The sequence below is a fragment of the Quercus robur genome, chromosome 9 (assembly GCF_932294415.1).
Source record: "Quercus robur chromosome 9, dhQueRobu3.1, whole genome shotgun sequence".
In the NCBI taxonomy this organism is placed as follows: domain Eukaryota; kingdom Viridiplantae; phylum Streptophyta; class Magnoliopsida; order Fagales; family Fagaceae; genus Quercus; species Quercus robur.
Genome location: NC_065542.1, coordinates 3,023,536 through 3,043,940, shown reverse-complemented (window position 1 = coordinate 3,043,940; position 20,405 = coordinate 3,023,536). Strand labels below are relative to the sequence as shown.

At 32.0% G+C, this 20,405-nt stretch overlaps 2 protein-coding genes across 3 annotated transcripts; one reads left to right on the top strand and one right to left on the bottom strand.

Annotated features, from left to right (window-relative positions):
- The first annotated feature begins 1,021 nt into the window (after positions 1 to 1,021).
- On the top strand, positions 1,022 to 7,250 carry LOC126699478 (putative methyltransferase At1g22800, mitochondrial). Of its 2 annotated transcripts, none has more exons than XM_050397317.1 (11): positions 1,022 to 1,256; positions 2,462 to 2,542; positions 2,797 to 2,875; positions 3,342 to 3,483; positions 3,583 to 3,652; positions 4,320 to 4,363; positions 4,491 to 4,569; positions 4,830 to 4,917; positions 5,620 to 5,684; positions 5,804 to 5,893; positions 6,939 to 7,250. In XM_050397317.1, exons 1-11 carry the CDS (start codon positions 1,077 to 1,079, stop codon positions 7,050 to 7,052), a joined length of 1,032 nt encoding a protein of 343 aa, XP_050253274.1. In that variant the 5' UTR covers positions 1,022 to 1,076; the 3' UTR covers positions 7,053 to 7,250. The 2 variants fall into 2 exon arrangements, with proteins under 2 accessions (XP_050253274.1, XP_050253273.1); XM_050397316.1 differs by having other exon boundaries at positions 1,023 to 1,256; positions 4,315 to 4,379.
- Positions 7,251 to 8,743: 1,493 nt separating this feature from the next.
- LOC126699300 (lysine histidine transporter-like 5) lies at positions 8,744 to 12,646 on the bottom strand. Its single transcript, XM_050397027.1, has 8 exons — positions 12,470 to 12,646; positions 11,768 to 11,961; positions 11,198 to 11,581; positions 10,110 to 10,506; positions 9,439 to 9,544; positions 9,207 to 9,298; positions 9,027 to 9,095; positions 8,744 to 8,907 (listed from the first exon to the last, which is right to left on the bottom strand). Exons 1-8 carry the CDS (start codon positions 12,491 to 12,493, stop codon positions 8,809 to 8,811), a joined length of 1,365 nt encoding a protein of 454 aa, XP_050252984.1. The 5' UTR covers positions 12,494 to 12,646; the 3' UTR covers positions 8,744 to 8,808.
- Between the last annotated feature and the right edge of the window lie 7,759 nt (positions 12,647 to 20,405).

Here is a 20,405-nt window from a genome sequence, read left to right as displayed (position 1 = left end):
ATACAAACTTTCTGTTTATTTTGCATTAAAAAAAATTTATTTTTTCTATTTTATACACCAATTTTTACAAAACACCTACATCTGTGTATCTATTTTACAAATCTATTCAATAAAATATTCATTATTTTACAATTTTTTATTATTTTCTCACTCACTACCCCTTTTTCTCACATTCCCAACATTACCAAAAAATACTAAAATATTAAATGCACAAGCTACAGTAACTGTGCATATATGCACGGTTACTGTAACACTTCTGTATTTATGCACAATTTTACACCCACTAATAAGAATTTTTTGGGTCAAAATATGTATATCTCAACACTTTTTCTATTTTGCACTATTTTGCATTTACTGGTGCAAGTGCTATGAGGTTCTTGCTAAGAGCATTCATGCAAAAATCACCCTCAATGCTCATCTTGTCAGAGTAAGAATAAAAAATGTGTCATACGTATTTTATAGACACAATGGACTTCCAATGAACAAAATAAAATATCACCCCAATTAACCTGTTTGGCAAAATTAAATCTTAAAATTAGTTTGTTTGTAAAATGCTTGTGCTTCCTTTTTTTTCTTTCCTGTTTTTTGGGTATGTGAACTGTTGGAAAAGAAGGAACTTTAAATAGTGTTAAATATTTTTTTTCTTAGGAAATAAATTGAATATTTTTTACTTAAAAAAAAAGTAAATAACTGAATATCTTTAAAATGTTTTGATAGTACTTATTATTACCCTAAACCTCAAATATGAATTTTCAAATTAGAGGTTCTATTTACCATCTGTTTGAGAATTGTTTGTTTTCTTTAGTTTATTTACAAAATATTTTAAAAAAAATTAATAGTTTTTATGTTAAATGTAATACAGAAATTTAATTAGTTTATTTAAAAAAAATTCATAAAAAAGTATAATTTTCTTATCTAGAGTCAAATTTATTTCAAAAAATTAAAAAATTTAATTAATTGTAAAAAAAAAATTTAAACAAAAAGAAAATTTTTTTAGAAGTGTAAAAAAGAAAAAAAAAGAACAGAAACAAAAACAGAACAAAACTGAATGAGAAGAACAACAAAGAAAGAAAGAAATGAGAGGGTTGTTATCTATGTACCAGAGAAGCTCATTGTCACTATGGAGAAGAACAACAACATTAACAACAACAAATGAACCGTACCGTATATTGTTGTCCGGTTCTTTCAGCACAGACCCAGATGGGAACCAAAGCTCGAAAGTCAATATCTTCGATCGCCAACTCAAACGCAAACAGGTTCACAAACAATTATAATTATAATTATTATAAATTCTCTGTCTAAACTCATTGTTTTGTTTACCCATTTCAAAATTCATTTTTGTAATTCAATTAAAATTCAAAAAAAGCACTTACTTACCAAACAATGAATTACTTTATAACGTTTTTTAAAGTTTAGACCTTTTTGTTGGGTTTTTATTTTTATTTTTAAATTTTGTTCTTCTTTGTTTGCTTGTGGGAAAATTTGGGAAAGGAAAGGAAATGTTTTGTTTTGATTTTCTTTTGTAGTTAAGAATAAGCTAGAAAGATAATGCTTAATGTGAGTTGTGTTAGGCTGAGGAAATTATTGTTTAGAAGTCTGCCACTGAGTTCTGTTTGGTTGTGAGGAAAATGAGAGAAAGGATAGGGATTCTGAAGTTGGATTTTTTTTTTGGAAAACTTCCTGTGTTGTGTTAAAAAATTTTGAGGTAGTGTAATATTTATTGTATTTCATTTTTTTTTTTTAAATAAATTTGAGTGTATCTTTTAGTTGAACTTTTTTTTTTGGGTTGCATTAAGATGTGAGTTCTGATTGGTTGCAAGGAAAATGTGGGAACTAAAAGGAAAGGAAAGGAAATTTTTTTTTTTGGGGTAAAAATGTTGTGTTAGTTAAATATTTTTGAGAAAGTGTTAGGGATGTGTATGAAGAAATTGAGTTCACCATTTTTTGTTCATAAATTTGAATAAATCTTTTAGTTGAACTTATTTTATTACATTAAGATGTGAAAGAAATACATTTTAAAGTTATATGCTACTCTTTTCGTCAAATCTTTTAGAAATGAGGTGGTTAGGCTACACCATTTAAGGTTTATCAAAATTTGATGCTTCTTTCTGCCACTTGCAGAAATTAGATAGTGAAATTTGGATGAAAAGACTAAGGAAGGAGATCTAATCATGTTGAAATTCTACGCTCTTGCTGTCTTGCCTTTGATTGATCCTACTCGGGCTCTGTCTGGTTCAGTATTTGGATTCCATCTTTTCAATGGATAATCTAGTTTTTAAAGCCTGCAATAGAAAATCTTGTGATGGTTTTTGAGCTATAACATGAAGTCCACAAAAGTTAATCACCTAAGAAGGGAAATAATTGAATTCTTTAGTAGCCCTGTAAATTTTTGGGACTAAGGCTTGGTTGCCGTTGTTATTGTTGTTGCTGTATCTGTTCATGGGTTGTTTCTTGGTGGCAGCGTGATCGAGCTGCTTGGTTGATGCGTCCAAATGATTCTTTTGTTGATGCTGTTGCTGAGAATCTGTTGGATCGCTTGGAGGTAGTAATAAGCATCTTTATAATTTAATCTTTTTCCATTCTCTCCAGTAATGCTGAAGGGTTACATGTTCTTCTGTTGGGCAAAGCTCTCAAGTTTGGGTAAATATTTGTAATATGCAATGCTGATTTCACTTCCAAAGTTTGAGTTTCTACTACTTGGAATTCAAATGCAAGTCTTAAATATTTTATGCCTGTTATAACTTCAGAATTGTTTCCTCATTAGGTTTATGTTGGCTATGTGTTTGCCTTTTGCAGGATTGTAAAAAATCATTTCCAACAGCATTATGTTTGGGTGGTTCATTGGAAGCTGTCAGGCGTCTGTTAGGTGGTCGTGGTAAGAATTTAAAGTTTCGTTTTTTTTCCTCCAACCATTTATCTACCTTTTACTTTCTGTGTTGCTGTGTAATTAGCTGTCTGCAATCACTTTAAAAGATTAAAGAATTATTTGGGATGTGAATTAGGAAGGACTAGGATGTAATGGATGTGATACTTTAGAGTTGATGCCTTGATGGAATTATGGGAATTAGAATTTGCATTATGGCTATCCTTTTAATTGCATAGGAATTAGTCCAGTGGTTTTTTATTTTTATTTTTGTTGGACAACATTTTAATGCTCTATTGAGGAAGATGCTACCTGTGCAATTAGGGCAAGGTGGTCTGTTGTCTTTTTAGTGATCATTACAGCAATGCTGTTTTTTGTTTTACCTGTCTTTTTTTTCCTTCTTCTTGTACGTTATTTTTATTTCCAAGATGCTCCCACTAATAGATTGTAATATCATAAACACTTTCCCTGATGTCAGGTGGCATTGAAAAGCTCATTATGATGGATACATCATATGACATGATAAAACTATGTAAGGATACTGAAAAAGATGTGCACAATGAAAACATTGAAACGTCCTACATAGTTGGCGATGAGGAGTTTTTGCCTCTTAAAGAAAGGTGTGCACGTATTCTTCTTTCCCCTTTATGGATTCATGTGCAATACACTAAATGAGGGATTTTTAATTTACTTATATAGAATGTATTTGTGGTTTGAAGTTCTGTAGATGTGGTATTAAGCTGCTTGGGGCTACACTGGACAAATGATCTTCCAGGTTCCATGATACAGGTATGCGATCTTAGTGTAAACTTCAGTGGTCCATTATGCATCAAATTCATTAGAATTTTGATTGCAAAACTCAATAAGTTCTTTAATATAATGGGAAAGTTGTATTGGAACAAATGCCTAATCATTGTACTGTATGTTTTATTTCTTTATGTTGTCAGAAGCACAAAGATCAAGTACATATATGAAAGATTACATGTTGTAAAAATAATAAGCACTGGAAATGCCTCTAAAGCTATCAGTTGGTCTTCATCTTGATTTATTTTATTTCATTGATTAAAAAACTTTGAATATCCGGTATTTCTTTATTTTGCAATTTGACCGCCAAAGGTATCAAAAGTGTGTACATGCATTGAACAAAGAGTAGTTCATGTGCATGTGTGCACACAGATTTCTATTAATAACCTACGTGGTTTTAAAGAAAATTAAAACCTTTTTTTTTTTGCAACTTAAAAATATATATATGTATATATATATATATTGTATCTCTCCTTGTACCAATGAATATAATGGAAGCCAGAAATTTGATAAAGCTGACTTAAAGGCTTGAAACGTTGTGTGAGTCAAAGTTGTCCTGCCATCTTTTCCTCCCAAATTCTAATCTTTTCATATATATAAAGGGATCCTTGCTGGATTCATTTCTAACAAATGTTTATCTTTGCCAGTGTAGATTAGCATTGAAGCCAGATGGCATATTTTTAGGAGCTATTCTTGGTGGAGAAACCTTAAAGTTGCCTATTCCTTTTCATTTATTTCTTTATTTACTTATCTGAAGTTAAAATTATACATCAATGCTTGAAATGCCTGGTTGATTTTTCTAATTGCTCATACTTGTGACTAGGGAGCTGAGAATAGCATGCACTGTTGCACAAATGGAGCGTGAAGGAGGCATCAGTCCACGAATATCACCTCTGGCACAAGTAAATTTTTTTTTTTGAAGAATTTGTCTCAGTTTCTTTATTGAAAAAAGTATATTTTTATTTCTTTTTCAAGTGAATCCATGCATTTATTTTTCTTCATGATTAATGTTGCTATCTAATTGTCTTAGCTTCCATGACCACTCACAATTAATTTTTTTTCAATAATTTTAATTTGAAAATTCTTGAGAAATGAACACAAACTTATATGCCCCATTTCACATTGTGAACCAGTCAACAGATTTTTTGCTTATCTTGTTTAGGTGCGGGATGCAGGCAATCTTTTGTCTAGGGCTGGCTTTGCCCTGCCAGGTGTTGATGTTGATGAATACGTTGTTAAATATCAAAGTGGTAAGAATTTTTTCATCCTCTTGTGATGTTTATTTAGCAAAAATGGAGCTTTGAGAACAAAAATTAATTGCTGGTTTACAAATTCAGTGGTCAATGAACTGGTGTTAACCAAAATACCCTTTATTGTAAATGAACTACAAGCATCAAATGAGTTCAAGGCTTCAAGCTTTTGATTTCATGTTACTACGATGTTTCACTTGCTCTCTTTATTTAATATTGTGGTGGGGGCAAGGCTTTCTTTCCTATGAATAATAAAGAATAATGCTGGGAAGTTGATACACAGATGTGGTCAAGCTCCTGCAATTTATTTTCACAAGAGGGGTAGAGTGTCCAAGAGTGTTGGTGAGGGTCAACATAATTTTCTCGAAATATTACCAAAGAAAATGGCATAAAACTCATTCTTCAGTGTAAAGCCCAGTTTGGCATCAAAATGATGCATGCACACAAGAGATAGTGTATCCTCTTCATCAATGTTCTTTTGAGTTGTGGAATTAGTGGCATTGAATTGCATATCAGTGCTGACATTTAAAATATAATTACAAAGCCGGTACTTGATCCACCTTTGTCTTTGAAATATATTTTTCTGCTTTTTTTTTATTGCTTATCACTTAATTTCAATATAAACCCTTTACAATGATAGTTATCTAGTCCTTTTCTTTTCTTTTCCTTTTTAATATTCTTTTTTCTTTCTGTTTGGTGTAGCTCTGGAGCTGATAGAACATTTGCGTTCAATGGGTGAAACTAATGCTCTCCTCCAAAGGAATAATGTGAGAGTTTTTATAATTGTTAAATGCTGAATATCCTTTCTTTCCAATGACTCAAGTACAGAGCATGAGCTAGTTTGGAAATCTCAATTGAAATTTGAAGTTTTCATTGATGAAACCAGATGCTAAACAGAGAAACAGCACTGGCAACTGCAGCTATTTATGACTCAATGTTTGCTGCAGAAGATGGCACCATCCCTGCAACCTTCCAGGTGAACATAGTAGATTACTTATTCACCATTGACTTTTTTCCTTGCTAATGTCTAATGAAACTTGGGAATTTACAAATAATCCCATATAGGGCTAAACAATATTAGTGAGATCATATTTAAAATAACATAAGCAAGATTCACTTTCTTTAAAAATTTAGGGAATGCACCAATGAAGACTCAGGAGTTGTCTGTGATTAGTAAAATATTTGCCATCAACAATGTTCCTGGGTACTCTTAAATCATTATGCTTCTATATACTCAGTCACAAGATATGTTATATGTGCATAGCCAAAAAGGAATATATCATGTTGCTGGAAGCTTTTGATGCAAGGCACTCCAATTTCCTTTTTGTTTTTGGAAAAATTTAGATCTCTTCATTTTTGACAGAATGGTAACAGTTCAATATTTCCAGTCCACATATTGATAATGTGGGTAGTTTTTCACATTGAATCTATTTGGTCTTTTTAATACACAATATATATTTGTTAAGGGCAGCTACATGTTATGTAAATAGGATTAACTGGCTATTTTATGTTACACTATGCCAATGATAGATCTCTGTAACCACTGCCAAAACCCAGCTTCCATAACCTTCAAAACAGCTTCTTTTGCTTGGTGACTTTCATATTATCTATTGGAAAACTTGGAAACTAGATGCAGAGGGAGTCTGCTCTCTCTCTCTCAGTGTGACCTGGAAACTATAAAATTTGCTCATTTTTAAATGTAGAAGTTGTATTCATTCATTATTGTTGTACACAATTGTTTGCTTGGAATATATCATGGCACAAATTTTTCTTGGTTATTTGTGGAGCAGTTAATTGAATTTAGACCTCTAATGATGCTCAAATACTTGAAAGGAAAAGGAAAAAAAAAAAAAAAAAAAAGTTTACTATTCTTAACATAGAATGTAAATATGCAAATCTGTGTGGACTAGTATCCAGCATTCCAATTCCTATTTCTTTCCGTATTAGGAAGTAGAGTACTACTGAAAGTAAAATCCTCTTCCCTGGCCGTATACTACGTTTGACACTGCTCTTGGTTGTAGGTAATTTTCATGACAGGGTGGAGGGAACATTCTTCTCAGCAGAAGGCCAAAAGGAGGGGGTCTGCCACTGTATCTTTCAAGGATATCCAGAAGAAATTTGGAAATGGGAACTGAACACTCTCTCTCTCTCTCTCTCTCTCCCTCTCTCTCTCCCCTCAGTATACCTTGGATGAACAAAGAGTTGAAAAAATAAAAACTGTAATAGCTTTTCTTTTTCATTTTTCAGTGCTTTTTTTCTTTTCTTTTTTAAATTCTCCACTTGTTAAACTAATAAAACATTGTTAATAAAATTCTTGATGAGTTGGTTCCTAATTGATTAAAGATAGGCCACACTCTGTTCAATTCCTTGATGATGAGCTTGCAACCTGAAACCTTTACTTCTGAGTTGGTTACCAAGTGATGAAAGATAGACAACAGCATGGTTCATATTCAGCATAAAATGGGGGTAAACCTTTATTAAGCAAAATATTTCTGAAGTACAACATGAAATGCCATCTCTAATTGTTTCTTGTTTTCTTCTTTTCCTTGCATACAAATTATGCCTTTGGCATCACTTTTACTTTCAAATTTTGGAACACCAATATGTTTGACAAGTACACTAGCTGTTTTCGTTTTATAATCAAGGCTATCAAGCCACCGTATTCGCAATTGCAGTATGTGTCACAGTGCAGATTTCTCAGACATAGATAACAATCAACCGTTTGTATGAATCAACAATACAATTCAAAAGCATGCACAATTAGATTAATGAATAACACACAATCTCTATTACTTTTACTACAAAGTACAAAGGACACTCCTAGTTCTCGTACAAAACCTGCCTTAGATCAGCACCAACGGTTACAAATGGAGTTTTACAATGGTTCCCAACATAGTATACTCTTTTAAGTTTTTTCTCTTTTACACGTTGACACATCTAATAGATTAAAGTAAACATACACGAAATAGTTGGTGCAGTGGTTGCTTGCTAAGTAACTACACCTAGACTTGTTACCACAATCTTGGAAGTGCCTGTTTGTCTTGGCACTTTTTCATGTTTTAACATAGCACTACTTGTGCGCATGTTCCAGCCCATCACAAATCTTGCAAATACACTTGACAACCTGAGTAAATGCCTAAAAACTCAACCTTGGAGGGCTTGGCTCATGTCAATCCCATCTCCAAAGTCCAAATCTAATCAACACAACCCACACAGCTTACACAACACATCGCTACCTACATGCAACCCAGCCACACAAGCTAAAACCCAACAATAAGCCACTGGCCAAGCCCACGGTAAAAGACTATTGTGCCTTACTTATTGCACATGTTGACCACACCACAGCATACACATGGCGTCTAATCTACCAAGCCATTACAAAGAGTCCATCACCTTTACAAAACCACTACATTGCCATTCAACCAACACGACTATGCATGCACCACAATAAGGTAGTATATAGCTTGTTGCTGTTTCAAGGAACTTACTCAGTTCATGGCATATGCCTCCTTCATGTCCATAGGTTTGTGCATGACTAACATTCTTAGATAAAGCACAAGAACACACAAATCACACATAAAAGGTTGGGAAAAAAACAATTACTCGAGCAAATCTTCACAGAAATTTCAAGTGAAATAAAATACTACAAGAGAGAGACTATCATAATATCCTTGATTAAAATTCTGAAATGTGAGCGGATACATTCTGAAATCCACCTTAGCAAAAATTTGAGTGGATAAATTCTGAAATCCACCTTAACAAATACAATAAGTTAATAAGTTCTACATGTCAAAACAATTATAATAAAATGATATTGTAGGTTTTGGATGAAAGGATAATAATTAAATCTAGTGACACAAAAGTTGTTAAGTTCTACATTTATCTAATGATTTATGAAAAAAACTTGTAGGTTTTGGCAGAGATGATAATTTGCCGTATTCCTCCTATGGGTGCAAGGACTGCTATCAAAACTCCGATGATGATCGAAATCTGAAATTAAACACAAATATGTTAAATTAGTTACAAACAAAGAAATACCCATTACTAGTTTTGAATAATGGAATAATAAAGTATGAATAGATTAAAGTTTTAAATGGAATTAAGCTTACCCAAGATGCAATCCAATGAAAGCTCCATCTATTTGGTTTTTTTAAGACAAGCCAAATGATACAAGGGGTCTGCATTGAGAAGTTACAAAAGTTACTATCAGTATATAATTTTGGTTTCAATTTTTTTTTTTTTCCTTTTTTCAAAGTTGAAAAAGGATATATAGTGTATTATAAACTTACAAAGTATGAGGTTGAGGCAAACACTAGTCCTCCAAAGAACCCCAACAATCCTCCAAAGAATGGAATACACAATGCAATGAAGCCTGTTATGGCTGTTATAAAATTCACAATATGAATCAGTCATCAATAGTGATATATAAAGAAAGAAAATCTCTACAAAGTTTTTATTCATTTATTTTTTTGGTACCAAAATGCAAAATCATAAAGAACAACATTAATTAACCATACTTACCTACGTATGTGCTACGACCAGCGAGGCGTAGGGCTCGTCCAGGAGTGAAATGTAACTTTTGCACCAAACATGACTCAAGCATGTCGAATACAGGCATAGCAAAAACCTGAAAAAGGTAAGGGAAACAACAATATTTACTACATCTTTGTTTATCATTTTAAAGGGCCATTTTGGTATATGTGTTTAAACATATGTTTTTAGTTTTTAAATAATATTACACGCATTTTCACACACTTTTTTACCTACACGTATTTCCAAAAAATATAAATAACGTTATTAGAACAACGGTACCAAACGGCCCCTAAATCATTCTTAACCACCTTTTTTTAGCTTTTCCTTTTCTTTCTATAATGGGAAAAGTAATAGCATTTGGGCAGATACAAAATTTATGATAACCCTCCCCCCCCCCCTTTTTTTTTGGTTGAGATGATATGTTTTGATTGAAACAATTTCACTTTTAGATAAACATATTATTGGTACTGCTTTTATATAATATATATATATATATATATATATATATCAATTGTTAAAAAAAAAAAAAAATTGTCGAGTTTTATTATTTTGGAAAAATACTAAAACCAATACCAATTTTAGAGTACCACTTTATCAACATAATAAATATAAATGTTTTATAATTATTAATTAGTAACACATCAATTTATAAGACATACCTGATAGCTTCCTATAACATGTAAAAACACCATAAAGTTTGCAATGGCAATAAGCCAACGGGGTTGTTCAAGTGAAATGAGAATATCATCTTCAACAACGTTGCCAAAAGCCCAGAACCCAGAGATAGAGACTGCTAAATAGCAAAGGGCTACAATGATATAAGCCACCACGCAACCTTTCCACATGGGCTTCTTGGATGTGTTCTTTTGAGTTGAAGGGATTGTAGCCTGAATCTCTAAAACCACACTGTGACCAGCATATGCAAATGCTATGGTTCCAATACCATTTAGAACATCAAAGATTTGGCCAGCAGTTGTGTGAGATCGAACTCCATATGTTGCTGGATGGTGATGACTACCCCTAATGGTTGATGCTATAAAAGCCACCATTGAATAACTGCAACAATTTACACAATCTCTTTTAAAACTTTTGTTTTGTGTAAGTAAACACAATCTGATTTACATTTTGTTTAGTAAGTTAAATACAAAAAGAAAATTAATCATTCAATTAAGTATTAAGCTATAAATTATATTGTACATGTGCACATGCCTTGTCAAAAAGCTATTTCAAATAGATCTATTCTGTAATTTATATTAAATATTATAAATCTGATGTGTATCTAATGTCGTATTATTCAAAATTTTAAATAATATAAAACTATGTATATTATTAAATACAAAATATAAAATATAAAATGAAATCCTAATCTTAAAATAGACTCTTTCCACATGATCATATTCTTTTCACATGGCTATACTTGTGTGGCCATTGGCAAGTAGATATTCATCTTTGTGTTGTGCATATGAGTAGATTTGTGTGAAAGCTTTTCATTCACGTAAGGTTTTTACCAAGAGGAACCCACCAACGTGGTTCATCATCCACTAGATATATACCAAAAAAAAAATGTAGCATGCATATTGATTTAACATATAAAAAAAAAATTACTATTTTATATATCTAATATATACATCATTTCTCTCACATTTTGTGACTTCCACTACTGTATGAAATCTACACATTGTGAGATGATTAATACATATGTCAAATACATGAGTTATCTTATACAAAAGAGGAGGACGAAAAGTACCAGAATGACATCACTGCAGCAAGTAGGGAAATTCCTTTCAAGGAATTAAAATTAGGGGTTTGGGAGATGAAGACTTGCAGGAACGAAAAGAAGAGGATGAAATATGTTAGTCTAACATCAGCCACGCTTGGAATCAGCAGATCAAAGAACTTCTTCAATGACTTCCCACCCGTGACCGAATACACTATGGTTGAAGCCACTTGAACACACGTTTGCTGAGGCATAACAATCCAGTACCCTAATTTAGGACCAAAAGCATGCTCTCCCAATTCAGGGTACCTATCAAACCTCTTTCCAGGCACCGCTTCATGCAGTTCAACAAGTTGCCACAACGTATAAAAAGTGATCAACCATGAACCAAGAATCGCTACAATTCCAGGGATCCTACAAATTAATTAACCAAAGAACATATAAGTTCAAGTAAATGTAACACAATACAACAATAACGACAATAACAACCAAGTCTTACTCTTAAAATTTTGAGATCGGACTAATCAAGATCAATCACATATATAAAAATAACACAATATTCAATTAGGTTTTGTTTTGTAAATGCTAATAAGTACGTACCAGCCAAGTTGGGATAGTGCAAAGGGTAAGCCAAGAACCCCAGCACCCACCATAGCCGTAACATTGTGGAAAGCTGAGTACCACCACTTTGCTTTTCTAGATGCAGTTACAGGCAGCCAACTATTAAGGTCTACCACTTGCTCGGTTCCCCTAGACTGAGGAGCCATTTGATCGCTTGCATTCCCATTGTTTTCCTGAAATTAGATTGTATAGCATTACATGAACGTAACAATATATGCTTTAAGGAAGAGACAAAGTTTAGTTACAAAATTGGTTATAGCTCAATACTATAATTTTACTTAATAAAATAAATATTATTACATATTTTGAAAATCTAACAATTGAATTGCATGTTTTTTACACTCTTAATACACATATCAAATTTTATGTCAATCGGATATTATTTACTATATGATCTATAAGTTTATATTTTATGTATAATTTTAAACTGCAAAAATTTACAATTTAAACAATTTATTGATGATATAACTTTTAATCTTTAATTTTTTAGAAATTTTACAAATATAGAGGATATATGAAAAAAATGTTATCTAATGGTGGATTTGTTAAAATTCACCTTCGTAAAATGATATTGAGTAAAATTGTAACCTTACACTACAACTAATTTTGTAACAACAAAACCAAATATTCATAGTACCTAGTTTGTGTATGTGTTTTTAGTGCATGGATATTAAGACATACCATTGAAGTCTCGTGGTTGCACATTCTCCTTTTGCACTTACTCTTTGCTGAGAGAGTAATAAGTTGAGTGTTTCTGAAACTATGATCTGCAGTGGTTTTAAAAACGAAAAGTTTGAGTTAATTAGATCTTAGGGGTATCCAATTAATAGATCCTAATGTTGTGGGTCTTGAATCAGTCATGGAATCTCAACCACAATAAAAAGACAAATCAGATAAGCTTATCCTTCCTGCAAAAGTGTACCGAAAAAAGCTCAGTCGGAGCAAAGATTTAGAGTAAGGTGAGAAAAAAAATATTTGTCACGTGTAAGTTTCAATATCAGAAAGTTTAAGAACTCGACAAAATCTCACAATATTTTCATAATATTCTTGTTTTGAGTTGTGATAAGTCCAAATATAATTTTATTTTGCCTTCTAATGATATAGCAACTCAACTTGTGAAAAAATTAGGAGATTTTGTAGAAGAGCTCAACATCCAAGATATCCTAAAGACATGGGCTTACTCTATAAATTAACAGGTGGCTCTTGATGAAGAACTTGAACTAGTCGTGGATACTCAGCAATAACTAAACTAATAGTTAAAAAAAATTATTTCTCTTTTCTTTCTAATTTCTTTTCTTGATAAATTGATTTATCGATCCATATGTATAATATCATTATGTACTACGGCATAAAAAATAAATAAAATTGACTCGTAGAATGTACCTCTTCTACTTCCTCTTCTTTCAGAGAGTCTATACGATATTCACAGCCTCTTCTTCTTCTTTCAGAGAGTCTATATTCACAGCCAAAAGCTTCTTCTTCTTTCGTAGAGTCTATACTCACAGCCAAAAGCTAGGAGAAAGTAATCACGAGCAATCCTAGCTCGTGAATGTAAAGGGTCTTTTATAAGAATCTTAAACGTCTCACTCCATTAAATAAATATAAAAGAGGAAGATGAATATTAAGGTATATATAAACACGGATTGGTTATTTATATAGTTTTATTCGGAATATAACACTAATTAGTGTTATATATATTCACCAGCAGTATCCTATTCCTATCCAAAATCTTTTATTGGGTTTATGACCTTTTTTATTTGTTTTAATTTATTTTAAGGGAGAATTTCAATTTATGGGGTCTACTCCTGATGATACCAAGACAATACTCAGTTTTTGGTGTAAATAAGGATTGAACCCCAGATCTCTTATTCAACTGTAAGAAACTTTATCAATTGAGTTAGTTAAAACCCATGGTTTATTACCTTTTATATATATAGGATCACTGTACATCTAATTTGTTACTAGAAAATTAAATAACATCTTTCCTCACTTCCCATAAATAAATAAATAACCATCTTTTCTCACCAGGATTATATCATCTTGACTTTTTTTGTTCATTTTTCGTGTTTTTCTGTTTTTGGTAATATAAAAAAAATAGGTGAAAATTATCATTTAATTTCCCTTATCTATTCTATATTATATATAAAATCAAAACCTTTGGAACTCTTACAATTTTCCATGTTAGCATAATATTTAAATAAAATTATTTTTATTTAGTCCAAACATAATAAGAAGTGAAACTCTATCTCTCTAACAAGTTCAACTTAAACTCAAACTCATCATTATTTTTTTTAAACAAAATTATTTTTATTTAATCCAAACTTAGCAAGGAATGAAACTTTATCTCTTTAACATGTCCAACTTAAACTCAAACTCAAACATTGATAATTTATATCCAAATTTGCGAGGTTAATTATGAACATTATAAAAACAAAGCAAACCCCAATATTTTTTTTAAAAGCCAAATAGAGGTATGAGCTCCTCTTATGTTATTTTCTTCTCCTCTACTTTATTAAAAATATATATATATATATATATATATATATATATATATATATATTATGGTTTTTAATGTATTTTTTTAAAAATAATTTTCGTACATGAACCACCAAACTCTCTTTAGCCGTTTTTTACAACATAAAAAAGCTTACAATAATTGAAATTATTCTTTCGAATATAACTCATCTTTTTCTTATATTTCTCTATCATTTAGTTATATATATATATATATATATTTTGTTTTATCTCAATAATTTCTAAGTAATCAGTCATCTGATTCTTTAATATTTTTTGGTCTTTCAGAAGTTTTAATATCTGAATTTTTGAGTTTTTTTTTTTTGCAGTATCTAAGTCTGTCTGACAAATTTTTTGTAAGCCATTGCATGTTCAAGCAACGGTATGTTCAAGCAACGGCATCTTCATCAAATTGTAACAAAAATTAAAATCATACAAGAACAAATCATGCAATGATGTAGTTTCTTAAATTTTTCATAAAATTATTTTAGTCTACCTCACAAATAAGAATAAGTAAGTTTCTGTGCATAGCATGGGTTAGTAGCTAGTTTAACTTAGCATGAAACATAATTTTTTTTTTTTACAAATTTTTTTTAGAAAATAACTTTATTTCATGTCAAACTAAATGGTGAAAGTCAAAAGATAGTTATCAAATCCATTTTTAAGATTGCTATCAAACATGAAAAAATAAAATAATTATCTAGAAAATACTTTTTGAAAAATAATTTATTAATTTTTCAGAAAATGTTATAATGTCGAAATAAACGGACTCTTAGCCAATTGTTTTTAAAATTTGCATTTTGATGTATTATTTAATGGCGACGTTGCCGATTTCAAATATCATTTATGTAATGACTTTAAAATATTTGTTATGATCTGCCTTTGTTGAAGCGAACAAAATCATTGTAATGGCCACCTCAACAAGTTTCAAAATAATTTTAGAAACAATTTATTTTTCCCTCGCAGAATTTGTATATATTTTCCTTCTTGGATTATTGAAATGAATTATATTACACGACTGTTGAACTACATGATATATTTATATTTCTAACCATCTAAAAAAAAAAAAAAAAAAATTTGTAATTTAATTGGTTGGTACCTTCTAACATTTTTAAAAACATCTAAGTTTCAAATTGTCTTACTCCATTATAACTTTCAACTTATTCACACAAAAAAAAAAAATGGTATCTAATTCATAAATTCAAAGGAAGAAAAAAAAAATTCAAATGCTTAAATTAAAACAATGCTGCTTGTGGGGCCAGAGAACTTATGATCCGGCCCACGCTCTACTGGGGCCCAGGGCCCGTGCCGAGGAGGGTATTTGCCGAGGACGAATAGGGAAAGGTCGAATAGCCTGGGGGCACAGCCGAGGATGACCCTGTCCTCGACATTCCAAGACTTCAAAGGGAAGAGCGACATCTCGTTGAAGGCTGCCCCCAAAAAACCCCCTGAAGAAGAGGCGAGTAGAATGGACCCACGTGGGGGTACGGTGTGGAGCTGGTTCAAAGTAAATACGTCCCCTCCGCATTAAATGCGCCCGCAAACGTCCTAACCATATTAATGAGAAAAGACGCCTGAACAGGGTGGCTTCGGTTATCGCAACTAACAAAAAGCAAGGGGAGGCAGTCGATGGGACGGGTACTTAAGTAGGCACCTGCCTGATCAACAAGTGGAGGGCTAGGATCAACCAAGAAGGGTTATATAATGTGAAGGTTGATGCGCCAAAGAGGAGGCTGGGAAAAAAGGCCAAAAACCAGAGCCTCCCAGACCGTTTCGAGGAGAAAGACTCCTCGAGGCGAACATGGCTCACTTTTGTATAAACACCTTGGTTATCCACCGACCAGTGACTAAGGCCTAGCCTTTCAAACCCACGCTCTACAAATGATATTGTTTGGGCCCTCTCTACGTACAAGCCCAGTATCATCTTGGAGTCGTCACGAATTGAGTCCTTACACTGCTAATTAAAGCTTTTGTTGTTTTGGCTAAGTTATTATTATTATTATTATTATTATTATTATAGCTAAAAATTGTTGAGATAAGTAATGTTAAGAACATAAATATTTTCACATCCTTTTTTTAAAACTTGTTAAAAGGTATTAAACAATGTCACAGCTTTCATTATACACCAATAACAAATCGTCATACCAACAATTAAAAAAAATTGTAAATATATCTTGTGCAATAACATATATATAAAATAGGGCATTGTACGTTCATTAAGGTACATTATTTGTACGTGTCATATATTTCATGTGTTAAGTATGAACATATTTCAAAAATATGAACAACACATGTAAATTATGAACACTGTGTCCATAGTATGCATAGTGTACTTTTTTAGGGAGTATGTGAGAATATTTTCCCCTGAATTCTTTTTTTATTTTTCTAAACAAAAAAAAAAAAAAAAAAATGTAAACAGCCCAGTAGTACACCATCTAATTTGTCCATATGTGTACAATAATTGGGCCACCATTTCATTAAATGTGAGCGAATTATATCATCTTATGACTATTCATTCAATTGCAACTGGACGCATTATGTTTTGCGATATAAGCGACAAATTCAATTTTTTTTTCATGCTTAATTAGATGATTGGTAGTATGATTCTCTTAAAAACAATTATGTAAAAAAAAAAATTATTATCTAATAATAAGTGTATATTATATGTATTTATCAGGCTGATTTGGCCAATATTTCATTATTAATCAAAAGTTTCTTCTTCTCAAATTTTTTTTTTTTCAAATAATAGGTTGGTCTTTATTTTTTTACTTTTTATTTATAAAGTTTGTTTCTATCTTTTAATCAATAATAATTATAGGTTGCGGTTTCATATTGATCATTAAGCAAGCTCAATACCACCCACACCCCACCCCCCTCCCCCCCCCCCCCCCCCCCCCCCCCACACACACATATTATATGTTCCCTATTTAATTTCACTTTGAAGAGAAACAGATTCCCACGAATATTAACAACCATTATTTTTTTCATTAGACACGAGCTCATTTTTGTCTTTTATTTTTTTTTATTTTTATTTTAAAGAGTAGGTGTTGAGTATTGACCAACACGTAAAAATAAACGATTTATAATTCTTACGTGTTCATCTATATAACCGTAAAAGTCAAGGCATGATTTTATTTTATTTAAAAAAAAAAAATCCTCAAGGCATCACTCTTCTCTCTAGAACCTTTAAACACTCATGTTTTAAGTTATTGTTTTAAAAAATGAAGTAAATCACTAATGAGTTTCTTAGTATATGGTAAATCTATTAAATTTCAAATAAGAATGGTTTCTGTAAGGACTCAATTTGTAACGATCCCGAATTGAGTATTAGGTTCGAACGTTAAAGGCCTAAACAATAAATTTGTAGAGAGTGGCTAAAAGGCTAGGTCTTGGTGAACAGACAGTCATTGGTCATCGTGTTTCAGATGCTTACACAGAAGTGAGCTAAATTTATTCAAGAAGACTTTCTCTTTAACACGGCCTGCGTAGCTCCGTTTGTTGGCCACCTCTTCCTCCCTCCAAGGAGAGATTCTTACATTATATAGCCCTTCTCATTTGATCCTGACTTTCCATCTGTTGGTCAGGCAGGTAACTACTTGAGTGCGTGTCCCATCAGCCGCCTTCCCCCACCTTCTGTTAGTTGCAGTAATCGAAACCATACTATTCAGGGGTCCTTTCCCCATTAATACAGCCAGGACGTTTGTTGGCGCATTCAATGCGAAAGTGACAGCTTTTCCTTGAACCGATCCTACACTGTACTCCCGTGCACGTTCTACTGTACTCGCCCTTTCTTCTGGGAAGGCTTTGGGGGCTATTTTTGATGACGTGCCGTTCTTCCCTTCTAGGTTTTGGGATGCCGAGGACGATTACATTTCTAGGCCATTTGGACTTTCGTTGCATGTCCTCGGCAACATTTCTCCTCGGCGCGGGCCTTGGGCCCTAATGTAAAGTGGGCCAGGGTCACAAATTCTCTGGCCCCACAATTTCTTTTTTAATAAAATTTCAATCTATGACAGATATTTTTGATGATTGCGCTTTTTATAATCTGAGCAATACATCAATTGGTTTTTGTGTAAGCGGTGATTGAATCCATATCCTTTATTCCACGTTCATACCCATCATTAAGAAAAGTACAGAAGTTAAAAAAAAAAAAAAATTATGGAAACATCTCTATATGTGTTGCTATCGTTTTCAGCCTTATCCAATTTTATAATTTAAACTTACATTTTAAAATGGTTATTGGTGTGGCCAATCTGTTAAATTTTAAAATGTAGTATAATACCCAATACCACTTTGTTTTTATATTCTTATTTAAAAAATGAAAAATAACCAAAGACATAATTTTAGTATTTTTTTTTAAACAAGATAGAAATTATATTTTAACCCAATTTAAGTGTATATGTATATGAAACTTTCTCTTGGAGACTTAAACTCCAATCCTTACCTCCCACACCTCACAAATACTTATACTGGTGGAGTGACTATCGCGTCAAAAGTGCACGGTGGTTTTTGGTGCATTTTTATTCACACTTGTAGGATACAATAATTATAGGCTATTTAATTGTTCAAGGGTGATTATATATATATATATATATATATATATATATATATATATATATATATTTATTCAAAGTAATAAAGAGATTAGGAGGATTCAACCCAAACTTTATGGGAGGAAGAGGTTCCAAGTGACCTACAAATTAATAGCAATTACAAATTTTGGAAAAAAGGCAAAGTTATTATTATTATTATTTTTTTTTGGCAAAAGTTTTACAAACTAAAGTGATATTGATAATACACATGATTAGTGACACATCAACATAATAAATAATTTTTTGAATTTTTTTTGTGTGTTTAAAATTTGACACATCAATCTTTTAGGCTTATATGTAAATTTTGTTGTTACATCACTCACAAATTCTTATGTTTAAAACAACCCGAATTATTACAACGAGATTAGTTGAGCAATAAATAATTTAGCCATAAAACTAAGAATTTGAAACTAGAAATAATTACAACTAGTCTCAAAATTAAAAAGAGTTGATTATAAATATCAAAAAACTAGTTAGGATTAAATGTATATATTCTTTTTAGTTGTTCCATACTACATGAAGCAAGGAAGTCAATACCGTACTGGAAGCTGTATCGGTTTGACCACCGGTACTATATATTTCGAGTACTGGTCAATACCGGTGTACCGTTTCAAGTTTACCGTTATTATATATATATACACACACACCAATATTAAGTGACTCCACCAATATTCAATATTATGGGACTCCACCAACATATATATATATATATATATATATATATATATTAAATAATTTTGGAGCATATATTAAGTGACTCCACCAACATAGATTCTAATTGCAACATGGAAAGAGAAATTTCAAACACTCGGGCAGCAAACTTATATTTTGATTAAAACAAAGGTAGCAAACTTATATACATGAATGTGTGAATGAAGTAATGGCGTGAGAGTACTGATGAGAGAGCTGAGATTTTTTGTTGCAAAACAGAGAGAGTGAGGGAGAAGAGAGAATGAGGGCTGCTGCTTGGGTAGTGTTTAGGGTTAGAATTAGGATTTAAAAATTACCATGTTGCCCTTAAAAAACTACCACAATTACCAAAAAAAAATACACACACAGCATTTCGTGTTTCGGCCCAATATCTATTTACCGGCCAAAACAGCCAGAATTCGCCGATACGGTCGAGATTTTTTCTAGTACAAAATAGGGGGTGTACCTGTATTGGTGCACTAGCTGGTACGGTACGGTATCGGTAACACTGACATAAAGTCATACTCATTAGTCATTATCACTTAATCGGTATGTCCTTTTTTCACTACTATTTTTTGTCTTCCATTATCTTTTTTATTTTTTCCATCAATTTAAACCAACTCACTTTTTTTCATTGGTGTATTAATATTTATTCTTTAAACATGGCCAAACAATCTAAAATACTATTTTATCATTTTTTGCAACAATAAATGTTACCCTTATCTTCAAACAAATTCTCTCAATGGAGGGTAGTGGAGTTTATAGAAGAATATAAGGAGGCGCAATAGCACCTGGCTGTCTAATCGACGGCCGCAAGAGGT